The sequence below is a fragment of the Lissotriton vulgaris genome, chromosome 9 (assembly GCF_964263255.1).
Source record: "Lissotriton vulgaris chromosome 9, aLisVul1.2, whole genome shotgun sequence".
Classification (NCBI taxonomy): domain Eukaryota; kingdom Metazoa; phylum Chordata; class Amphibia; order Caudata; family Salamandridae; genus Lissotriton; species Lissotriton vulgaris.
In genome coordinates, this window is record NC_141697.1 from 1,024,378,572 (window position 1) to 1,024,391,162 (window position 12,591).

Here is a 12,591-nt window from a genome sequence, read left to right on the forward strand (position 1 = left end):
GAGTAAAAGCAAAGACTTGGGCGACATCCCATAGCAGAGAGCTGGAATTAAATCTTCATGGCCTTTACCAACCCAGAGCAGTCCCCACCACTTAGTCCGCCGCATAATGCACACAGTGATCGCTGCTCCGCATAGCAGCCGCAGCTGGACACGTACACAGACCAGAATACATCAGACCCAATATAAAAAAATTATGCGACTTCAAGGGTAGTTCATATTTTATTAATTTGTATGTTAATGTATCAAAACAAAATGGTTTCTAATGCGGTTACAGATTACATGTTTGACTGCCAGCACAACCTAGCAAATAGATTGTCAAAGGGATGCTTTGACCATCACAGACTTCCGATTCGCTATATCAGTGGCTGTTCCAACTGTGTATTCAAAGATTTATTTCTTACTCTGTATGTATATTGCTGAAAAATGAAAAGCATAATTTTTTATTTATTTATAGGACTGCTATCCAATCTAGAACAAAAAGTAAGTAAGCCCTTTGTAATGGCCACCTTATTTGGCAAGTCAACATTTTTGATGAAGAAAGAGCGAAAGAACAACTTCAGAACACAGGATTTCAATGTCAGTTGCAGGACTTATTTAAACAAGCATTAAAGCGCTGTACACGAGAAGCACATCTACATGGTAGAAGAAAATGAACAATAGTTACTTACCTGTAATCTGTGGTTCTCCAGTATTGGTGTCTTTCATAGATTCACATGCCTGAATCATTCCCCGTCGTCGGAGTGGGAGCCCACAGTACATAAAAAAGCAGTAAAATATACCATTTGTACATAACAAATAACAGTATACCCAACCAGGAAGTAAAGTAGCCCCAGCTACAGTATATAAAACTTCCACATTAGAGACTATCCAGGTCATTATGTATAGACCAAACTGCAGCCAATCAGGCCACAGCTCCCACCAGAATGCTCTCCCCAGAGACCCAGGCTCTCAGATTTTGTAGCACCGGAGTGTACCTGAGTAACGTATAGATAAAACAGCCTGAGTGAGACTCTGAGGGGAGGTGGGTGGGTGCATGTGAATCTATGAAAGACACCAATACTGGAGAACCACAGATTACAGGTAAGTAACTATTGTTCTTCTCCAGTATTAGGGGTGTCTTTCATAGATTCACATGCCTGAATCAGAGTAGTTAGCAGTAATAGTAGCAATAATATCATACATAGCTCTTGGACGCCAAGGCACATAGCAGAAATGCAAGGACATAATGAAAAGCAATAACATAATAGGCTTCAAAAGAGCAAGAGGAGGTGAGAGAGAAATAGCAGAGGCTCACCTTTTGAAAAAAAGATTAGGCAGGACTGCTCTTCCCACCGAGGCATCGGTATCGCTTGAAGAATCCAGACAGTAATGCCTCGTGAATGTGTGCCTGCTGGACCAAGTTGCAGCTCTGCAGATTTGCAGGAGAGGCACACCAGCAAACAAAGCAGTTGAAGAAGAGACTGCTCTCGTAGAATGAGCTCTGGGTAATGTCTGTAAGGGTTTACCTGCCTGTTGATGGCAGAGCCCTATCGCTGAAGAGACCCACCTAGCGATAGTCTGTTTTGTCACTGCACAGCCTTGTCTCGGTCTGCCATGCGCAACAAATAGCTGATCCGTCTTCCTGATGGCAGCTGTCCTTGAAAGATAGAACTTAAGACATCTTTTGATATCTAGCGAGTGTAAAGTTCGTTCAGCTGGTGTCTGCGGATTTGGAAAAAACGTCTTAAGTATGACTGGCTCATTCAGATGGAAATCCGATGGTACTTTGGGCATGTACTTCGGGTTGGTGCGCAGTACCACCGAGTCATTCGTGAATTGCAAGAAAGGTGGCTTAGATGTGAACGCCTGCATGTCACTAACCCTTCTGGCTGAAGTTAACGCCAGCATTAGTGCCACTTTCCAAGTGATGAACTTTAGATCTACTTTATGAATCGGCTCAAAAGGATGGCGCATGAGTTGAGCTAATACTATATTCAAATGCCAGGATGGAGGTGGCCGACGTACTGGTGGAAACATACGAAATAAACCTTTAAAGAATTGCTGGATTATTCTTGAGGAGTATAGCGAATTCGTACCATCTTGACGGTACCTGGATATAGCTGCTAGAAACACTAAGTGTTGAGTGTGCCAAGCCTGATTTAGCCAGATGTAAAAAGAAGGGCAAAATCCTGTCCGGTTCAGCATGCATAGGATGTAAATTCATAGTGTTGCACCAAGCACAAAAACGCTTCCATTTAAGCCTGTAAGTTCTGTTCGTTGAAGGTGCTCTAGCATTGTTCAGGACTTCTTGACAGTCTTGTGGAATGTTCAAGTGTGCAAACTCATGGTGTTGAGGAGCCAAGCTGATAATTTCAGAGAATGAGGGTCCGGATGATATACCTTGCCTTCTTGAAGTGTCAGAAGATCCGGATTTGAGGCAGCTGAACAGGTTCGCACTCTGAGAGGAGAAGAAGCTGTGTGAACCAATATTGCCGGGGCCACCGTGGAGCTATTAGAATCATACGACACGGTTGCCTCCTCATTTTCTTGATGACTTTGGGAATTAATGGAATTGGAGGGAAGGCGTAGGCAAAGAGCCGTTCCCAGTTCATTGACAGAGCGTCCCCGCAAGACTCCTTGTGGGGAATCCAGCTCGCAAAATGAGTACATTTCTTGTTGTGGTAGGTCGCGAACAGATCGAGATTGGGGCGACCCCATCTTTGGAAAATTTGATCCAGTGCTGGTTGATGCAGTTCCCACTCGTGAGTGCTGCATTTGGATCTGCTTAGGGAATCTGCTAGCACATTGGCTACTCCTGGGACATGCACTGCTGTCAAGTTGATGTTGTGTTCCAGAGCCCAATTCCAGATTTCCTGAGCTTGCTGGGACAACCGGGCTGATCTTGTGCCCCCCTGCTTGTTCAGGTAATGCATGCTCGTCGTGTTGTCTGTTCGGATCAACACGGACGAGTTTGACAGAGTTGCCTGAAAGGATTTGAGGGCGAGGAAAATGGCCCTCAATTCCAACAAATTGATGTGCCATTTCTTTTGCTGTATGTTCCACTTGCCACTGATCGTCATCCCTTGAAGGTGAGCGCCCCAACCTTCTAGCGAGGCATCCGTGGTTACGTTGAATCTGGGGGCTTCTGCGAGAAAAGCACAGCCCACTTGCAGGTTGCGTTCTTGAGTCCACCACAGGATTGCCAAAGAACCGGACACCTGCACCCATTGGTGGCTGAGTTCCTCTTGTAGTGGTCTCATCCTCAGACGACAGTTTGGAGATAGGAGGATGCACGATGACAACATCCCTAGGAAAGACTTGAATCTCCGAACTGAAACGCACTTTCTTCTGAGGAGTGCAATCGCCATTTCCTGAATCTTTTCTTGTCTTTCGTTTGAAATGAAGACTTGAGCGAGTTTGGAATCCAGAGTTGCTCCTAGGAAAGACTTCCTTTGAGATGGTACCAGGTCCGATTTCTTGAAGTTTATTGAGAAACCTAGACTTTGAAACAGGCAAAGGCATGTCTGGATATGTTTGCTTGTGGTGGCGTAGGAATTGGCCTTGATAAGGCAGTCGTCCAGATATGGGTATATCTGCACGTAAGTGGGCCGCCACAGGTGCCAACATTTTTGTGAATACCCTCGGGGCTGAACGCAGCCCGAAGGGAAGGACCTTGAACTGGAAGTCCCTGCCAGCCACTCTGAACCTTAGGAACTTCCTGTGCCTGGGGAAGATGGGTACGTGGAAGTAAGCATCCTGAAGGTCCATTGTTGCCATGTGGTCCCCTACCGTCAGAAACTGGAGGATCTCTTGGAGTGACAACATTCTGAACGTTAACTTCTTGATATATTTGTTGAGGGCACGCAAATCGAGGATGGGGCGCCATTCCCCCGATTTCTTGCGTATCAAGAAAAAACGAGAGTAAAATCCTTTTACTCTCTGATGTTGAGGCACTTTCTCGATTGCCCCTTTTCGAATCATTGCATTGATTTGGATGAACAGCTCCCTGAGATGTGCTGGGGGCGGTCCTTTTGGGGGTGAATTTGGAGGGGTCTTTACAAATTCCAATATGTGACCTTTTGAGATTACATCCAAGACCCATCTGTCTGTGGTAATATTTGACCATTGTGAGCAATGTAGGGATATTCTTCCTCCAATTTGTTTCTGGCTGGGGCAAAGTGGTGGCAGAATGCTTTTCTCACTTCTTGTTGGCGTTGTCCCTGCCCCGATAGGTTGTTTTCCCCCGGGGCTGTGTATAATTACTTCGTCTTTGGCCATAAGGTTGTTGTTTATAAGGTTGGTACCTTTGGTTGCTTTGGTTGTTAGTATATGGGCGTTGCTGGTAATATCCTCCTCTACTGGAGAAGTTACCCCTTCCTTTAGCACCACGAAAGGAAGATTTACGGTACTGCAGAGTACCTAACGACCGTGCTGTTTCCGTATCTTTCTTAATGGATTGCAAAGCTTCGTCCACATGTGAGCCAAAAAGGAACTCGCCGTCATAAGCCATATTTAGAACCTTGGCTTGTACCTCTTGTCTAAAGGATGTAGATTTTAACCATCCCTCTCTTCTAAGTACTGCAGCACCCGCTAACTGTCTGAATCCTGTGGCCGCCACGTCCACTGCCGCATCGATGATTTCAGACGAAGCACATTTGCCTTCTTGCAAAATTTTTGTGGCCTCGGAGCGGTCTGGTTCCGGCAGTTTCTGGATGTATGGCGATATGTCAGACCACATTTGCCTATCATACCTGCCGAGAATTGCTAACGAATTTGCAGCTCTAACTGTGGTTGCCGCAATAGTAGATACCTTTTTTCCAATGGTATCGAGACACCTCCCGTCCCTGTCCGTAGGAATCGAGATCTGAGTTGACGGGTTCCTTGCCCTCTTCTGAGCTGCCTGCGCAATAACTGAGTCCGTCTTTGCCTGACTGATGAGACAAGCCGGTGAAGAGGCGGGCGCCCTATATTTTTTATCTACTCGCGCCAATACCGCAGGAGAAGAGTTTGGCGTGGCCATGATCTTAAGACCTTTTTACCAAATAAAGTCTATAATGGGAATAGACCAACTTTGTTTCTGAGATAGAGTCTTAAAATCGTACAGAAAACATTCATCTTGTTTTGCTTCCATGGAAATAAGAAATCTTTTAGTAGCCTTGTCCATAATCCTATTGAAGTTCGCTATATCCACCGGTGGTGACTCAGCTTTCGGTTGTTCATCAGGGGATGGTGTGTCCGCTTGATAACCTTCATACTCCGACGAGTCCGATTTATCCAATTCCCCTTCCTCATGGGTTTCCTCATCAGAATTGCCATCCTCCTGTTGGTGGTAGGAGACTGGCGTTGAAGGCCGGGCATGCTCTGCCCCTTCCGTCATCGCAGCCCCTGCATTTTGAGTTATCTGAGGCTGTGGGGAAGTGATACGAGAATCGCCCGACTCCGAAGGCGGGAAACGGCGTTAATAACCGCTTAACATATACTGCAAATTTTCAAAAAGTTGCATTGGCATTTGCATCCCTGGCGCTGGTGTATTCACCAATGTAGGCGCTTGAATTTGCTGTTCCTCATCCTCCTGATCCTTAACCCGTATAAGTAAGTCAGAAGGGCTTTCAGCTGCTTGAAACATGTCATCACCAGATCCCTCTTCAGAATCTAAGAGCCTGTCAGGCATTTGAAGTGGCGACATAGATGTGGACTGAGATGCCCGTTTCTGCAACAGAGCCGCAGTTGTGGCTGGAGATGGTAGGGGTATGGCAGTGCTTCTTGCTGACCATACCTGCAGGTCTGTACAAGACGACAGCTTTGGTGTGGTTGGATTGTCTTGTAGTAGGGTTAAATCCGAGCCTTGTGATGTTGTCTTCGCCGTTGAAGACAATAGTTCAGTCGACGTCAGAGGCGGTGTTATTTTCGTCGACGTGGTGGATTTCGTCGTCGACGAGGGAACCGTCGACGGAGTTACCTTCATCGTCGACGGGGTCTTTTTCGTCGTCGAAGAGTCCGTCGACGGCATCTTCGTCGACGACGTCGACGACAAGGTCTTCTTCGTCGACGGTAAGGCTGTCGACGATGACAAGGGTTTTTTCGACAATGGTTTCATTTTCGTCGACGTCTGATCGTCAACGAGGGGTGTGACAATCTTCGTCGACGAGATGGGACGAATTTGGACATGAACATAAGTTGGAGAGGAGGCTGAGGACATCACCATAGACGTTTTAGGTGAGGAGAAAGTCATAGTAGAAGTCATAGCAGAGGCAGCCTGACTGGAAATTGGCAGAGCTGTTGATGCCTTAGTCACAGGTCTCTGAGGAGACACTAAAGTCGCTGTCCTTTTAGAGTCTGTAAGCTTCACAGACTTCTCAGAGGATTTCTTACTTTTAGAAGTCGAAGGCTCACCAGCATCTGAAGCGAGCTGGGTCTGCTTCGCCACTTTAGCTTTAGGAGTAGGCACAGCACTCTCAGCCCTCCTCTTCTTTGATCCCTTAGAAGACCCTGAGGCAAAACTTCCTACCTCAGAAAGTGGCGCATCTTTATCCTTAATTCGCTGAAGCCACAGCAGCAGGCGACCCTCTCTATCCCTGAGTGTCTTAGGAGGAAATTTGCGACAGATCTTACACTCCTTAGCCTGATGATCAGGGTACAAACAGTAGATGCAGCAAGTATGTGGATCCTCTTTAAACAGCCTCGCTTTTCCGCAAGAGTCACAGGCCCTGAACAGGGACTTTGAAGTAGACATTGTAAAAAGTAAATCCTTACAAGTAGAGAAAGAACTGAGCAGAGCTCAGAGGGACTCCCTATCACACGACGTGCGGTAAAAAATCTGAGAGCCTGGGTCTCTGGGGAGAGCATTCTGGTGGGAGCTGTGGCCTGATTGGCTGCAGTTTGGTCTATACATAATGACCTGGATAGTCTCTAATGTGGAAGTTTTATATACTGTAGCTGGGGCTACTTTACTTTCTGGTTGGGTATACTGTTATTTGTTATGTACAAATGGTATATTTTACTGCTTTTTTATGTACCGTGGGCTCCCACTCCGACGACGGGGAATGATTCAGGCATGTGAATCTATGAAAGACACCCCTAATACTGGAGAAGCAGATTTAAATGTCTTTCACCACCACGCCTCAAAGCAAATGCTGTTATATTATAAATAACGTACAACTGTCTGTCCATGTAAAAGGAAAGAATAGATGGTCACCCTGACTCGAAGTTACTTAACTCAAAACATGCTGTGTTTTCTAGTGTGTCATATAAAGGCAGTACTGCTGCTGCTGGTGTTCCTTCCTCATCACAGTCAGCAAGCATTAAAGTGCTTTACATGAGAAGCACATCTTGTACACAAAAGCATACCTTTCTGCTGCCACGGCACGGGCAGTCCAATCCCAGCGTCGGGTTAACTTCCTATGATTCTGGTCAAAACACTTAATCCCAGCGCTCCCAAAACACAACAAGCTAATCTACATATGTAAGGGGTCCTTGCACAAATCTCTCTTCACCTAAAATGATATAGCGGTTAAGGCCAATGGGTCGCTAGGGACTTCCATGAAAGTCTCACCATGCACGAATCCACTGTTCAGCTCAGCCTGAAACTCAGATAAGATGCCAATAAAACAAGCCGCTCCCGGTGGAGGTAGGGCTGAGGCAGTGAGGCCAGCCTGACAGAGAAGCAGGGCCGAGGTGTCCCTTACAGGCCCGCCCACAGCAGGGATTGCGGCCACAGTCTGGGGGTTTCGAGGCCACAGTTGAGAGGGGCAGTGAGTCCTGGAATGCAAGAGGCCGCGTCCACGTCACTCACTAAAATAACAAGCGGGAGTTGTGTGAGCGTGCGCGCGGATGATGTCAGAGGCGCGGCTGCCTGGCCTTGGAGGCTGCTGGAGCGCGAGACGGGCGCGCAGGCAAAGAGTTGGTGGCGGAGCAAGTTGTGCGGGGGCACGAAGGCAGCCGAGAGCGGGTTTGTGTGTGCGCGCCTGTGTCGGTGTGTGTGTGTGTGTGTGTGTGTGTGCGCGCGCGAGCGATGTGTGTGTGTGTGCGCGCGCGAGCGATGTGTGTCTGTGTGCGCGCGAGCGATGTGTGTCTGTGTGTGTGCGTGTGGGTGCGCGTGTGTGTGTGTGCACACGTCTTGATACGATGCCGGCATGCTGTTCCCAGGAGCAATGGGTACGCGACCTGATCAGATTCCTGAGGCTGCGCGTGCCCATCTCCTGGGAAGCAGAGCCGGTAACTATAGGTCTCGTGGCGAGAGTGCGCTTTGCGTGCTTTCGCCAGGGCGAGACCTGAAAAAGGAGTTCCCAAAATGCAAGTACTCGTGACAGAATAGAAGGAGCTAATCAGGGAGATGGCAAACAGCTATGCTCCATGCGAAGCTGGGATGGCTTATAACCAATAAAACCAGCGAACAGAGAGCACCGAAAAAACCAAAACGGAGTGACAAATCACAAAGTCAATGGTAAGCAATGGGCATTCCTAGGTACCATTCAGCATGCCCCCTTTAAAAGAAGACAGCTGTGCTGTCTGGTAGGCTTCGACCTAAAAATCACGGAGACCTAAGTATGACCAGCTAGAAAAGGAGGGGTCAATACTCAGCCTTCATAACAAATATTACATATTTTCAAACTGTCATTTAAGAAGTCCTGATAGCAATAATCTGATTCCCTAATTCAACATTGACTTGAGCCATCTGCAAACATGTTGATAACTATTTCTGGTACCAGTAAGCGTTACTCCGTGGCCTCAATGAAATAAAGAACTATCAGCAAACCATCACCTTAATTTTATCTTTCAGATTGTCAAGAAACGGACTTATAGAGTTCAGAAGACTAATTAGATTGCACATTGTACGAGCAGATGATCTGTATTCAATATAAATTTTACAGGAAAACGGCCTGATTGAAAAACTACATATTGCAGTAATTCAAAATGCAATTCACACAAACATACAAGTGCAAATATCCACCTCGACCTCTCCCACCTTTTCTAAGAGGAGATCATTACACATGTAAGTTTACTAGCTAGTGGTAAATGTGGAAGGGACCAGAGGTGTGGGTGGAAAAGACGGCATACTTACTACTAAATAGGCGAGGTTTATGGAGGAGTAGGGAGAGATTTACATTGGAGTAAGAAGGGGGTTAGGGAGGTTAAGAGAGGGGATTAAGAAGGGACGTGCCCCCACCCGCAAAAGAGTAAGTCAATTCCTATTGACAACTGCACTTCAACGTCATAACAGCTAAAAAGGACACAAAACAGAAGTAAAAAAAAAAAAAGTTCAGAAAAATTATTTTCATTTAAAATATTCAAAATAATTCAATGTTAAACTTAAATTAAGTTAACAGTGTACCATTTTATTTTTGCCTTGAAAAAGAATTAGAGGAGGTCTCCCTGTTGTGAAGTATAGGAAAAAACGAAAAGGTTTAGTCAACATTTAAAAAAAAAAATACAAAAAATATATTTTTAAGTTAGATTTTATTGTAAATTAATTTTATATAGATTTAATTTAAATGTAGAACAAAAAAATTGCTACAACACTATTTAATTCATTATTTTTGTTTAAATTTCTTTTATTGATTTTCAAGACAAAGGATTCAACGAACAAGCCATTGGAATGCGATCCGGCAATGGAATTATTAAATTTGGCAAATTATATGACAACAATAACGAAAATAGGAACCCCACTCTCCCTACCCCCATGCAATAGGTATACCTCTATGAGCTGGGGGATGTCGAGATCGAACTGGAATAGACTCGTATAGGTGAATGCACTAGGTATCCATTGTGTTTAGGGCTGGTTGCTAGGGGGGTCTGCAAGTCTCAGAAGTCTCAGGTATATGGGGCAGGAGAGCTCTGTGAACTCTGACGTCAATAGAGTGAGGAAGGGTTCCCACAGGCCATAAAAGGAGGCCCCGGATGCGTCTGAGATAGTGAGATCTTCTCCATCCTCAAAATTCTCCTCAATCTATGGAGCCACCCTGGTCGGGTTGGGACCGTCTTAGTACCCCAGTGGTCAAGTATGTTTTGAAACGCCGCTCCCAGAGCTAGTGCCATTTGTTTACCCCTCTGGGATTTAAGGGGGAAAGTAATGGAGTTGGGAAGGACCAAGAGGACATATACTGGGAAGCATGCATTTAAAAAGTTGAAATACATTTACTTAATTTAACATTACTAGGGAATTCTAATTTAAGTCCCTGCCTCCATTATTTTCTATGGAAGGGTGTTGCAGTATCAGTGGTTGCAGAGGAGTGTTGCTGGCCTTGCTACTGCTCCTTTTCATAGTATCTTACACTTGTAATGTTGGCTCTACCCCCTGTTTTAGAGGATAGATCCAGGCAAGTTCACACTTTTGAGTAACTTTACATTTGGAAAGAGTGAATATGTAAAAGTAGTCAAGTTACTTGCACATTTAACTTACTCACATGTGCACATTATCTTTGTGAATAGACTCGAAAGAGTCTAACAAAGAAGGAAATGATGAAATCATATCTAAGGCATCTATCAAGTGCGAAACATACAGAATAAAGAAGAACAGAGCACAGACTGACAATAATATCAGAGTGTCTGTGTTCTTTGTTTTAACAAGCCATTACAACATATTAGTATGCAATAGCATAAGGGACAACAAACTTCCGTCTACCTCCCAAAGTGCCTAGTGTGATTTATACCAAGAAAGGATGAAGTGCAATCACTAAAATAATAACACCAATTACAAGATCCCCGTTTGGATGCCTCCTATACTAAAAAAGTGGCGCACCTAGACACTTGTTTTTAGGGCTTTTAAACTTCATTGGGGGCTTGTATAAAAATTAGAACTTTAGTAAACATTTACAAAACATTCGTTAGTACAGCATGTTGACAAACTAAGTGTCTTAAGGATACATTAAAATAAAATACTGACACATAAAAGAGAAAAGCAATAAAATAAAAAATTGAAAGCAAAGTCGATACCAGCGAGAACACAACTTACAGGAAAGGGGTGGTCAAAGACCTGAAACACATCCTAACACTGGTCAGACAGGTGGGAGTCTGCAAAAGAGCTAAACGAGTTTCAAAAGTTCAGACATTGATGATGAGTGATCCGGAAAGACATAGAAGAGGAGCAAAAAAAAGGCAGATCCAAAAGTAGCATGAAATTCATTTTGTATATAACAGTAAGCGGATTAAGTACATGTATATTGTGTGAATTAACTTGGAGCACATGAATCAACATGGTCATGTTTTCTACTCTGATTCTAAGGATATATTTTGGAGCAATGTTAAGCTTTCTGAGCTGGACATGTATATGAAAAACTTACCTAGACTATTCCATAGATTAATCAATAAATTGGTCTATAGTTCAAGAAAGTAAGATAGTTGCAGTAATATGCAGCTACAGTGTGTCATACACCACTATACATGGCATTATTAAAGCTCAGAACTGATTGGTGCACTGGTCAAAGAGGGGCATGAAAACTTCACAATGTAATTAAGTAATTCTGAGTTGGTGTATAGGAAAAGTGATCAGTAAGGGAGTAACATCAGAAATAAAACATGGCAATGGACAGGAGAAAACATCGGACAGTAATATAAAATTATTACTTTGCAGTCAATTCCTAAACTTCTTAATGGAAATGGCAAGTGCTGTATAAACTTTGAAGTGCAGTAATTCCTTTCATCGTGACTGGCACCAGATTACATAAGAGTTGGCTTTACCAGGAGTCTGGCAAAGTATGTTTTCTTGCAGGTCTCTTGAAATTGCAACAAGGAAGGAAGTGGTCATAAACGCCATTTCCTCATTTGGAACATTAGACATTTAGGTACCAAGTGTAGGTATGAAGATTAACCTGTGAACTATCAGAACTTTCACTACCACTTAGAGGAATATACTTTAATAGTGGACTTAAAAACAAAGACAAGTCGGAAATTACCTCTTCTTCAAACAAAAGCCACAGCTTCTCGGATGCCAGTTTGTCTGGCCTTAAAGTGATGTATGTATACAGTGCAAGCAGAACACAGGTTTCTATAAAGAAAACAAAGAAGAAATGATTTACTGTGTATTAACAGAATAGCTCAATGATTCCAAAAATGCAAACACCGTAAGCCTTGCACAAACAACATTTCTTAAAAAAGACCAGTCTGAACTTTAAAGACTGACCGTTAATTTTTCCAGTGAGAGCTATATAGTCAGGCTAAACATATGTAATATCACAGTTCAAAAGTTACTCTGCGCACCGCCCCATAGCTTCCGAAAGTAACCTGTGCTGGGGTGGCGGTGTGCTTATAACCCCCCATTGTCCCCTTCTAGCATGCAGTAGTAACCCGTTGGGGGTGTTTGAAAATCACCTGGCCACCTATCGGCCAGGTATTTTTTGCGCCACCTTTTGTGCACGCTCTTGCCAGGGGAAGGGGAGTGGGGGAAGACTCCCTCCTTTTTTGTTGGGAGCCCTGGAGGGGCCCAAACTGACTTTTTTCAGGTCCCCGGCGGCCGTTATGGCGCCGGCCCAGGATGCTGCCTTTGGGGACTGCCTTTTCAAATCACAGTTCAAACAACAACTGACACAGTTTTACTTCAGACATTTTAATCATGGCTAATGCTCATCACAATTCACATACTGTGGGCTAAGTGTTTTTATTCTTTTATTAAAACCA

At 44.5% G+C, this 12,591-nt stretch overlaps 1 protein-coding gene across 2 annotated transcripts in view; it reads right to left on the reverse strand.

The window, feature by feature from the left end:
* The window catches only part of ATRIP (ATR interacting protein), a 310,304-nt gene that overhangs the window by 81,440 nt on the left and 216,273 nt on the right, over window positions 1-12,591 (reverse strand). For both annotated transcript variants that reach the window (XM_086938928.1, XM_086938927.1), the window contains exon 11: window positions 11,871-11,962. In XM_086938928.1, coding sequence (XP_086795054.1) covers window positions 11,871-11,962 — 92 coding nt within the window. The remainder of the gene's footprint in view (window positions 1-11,870; window positions 11,963-12,591) is intronic.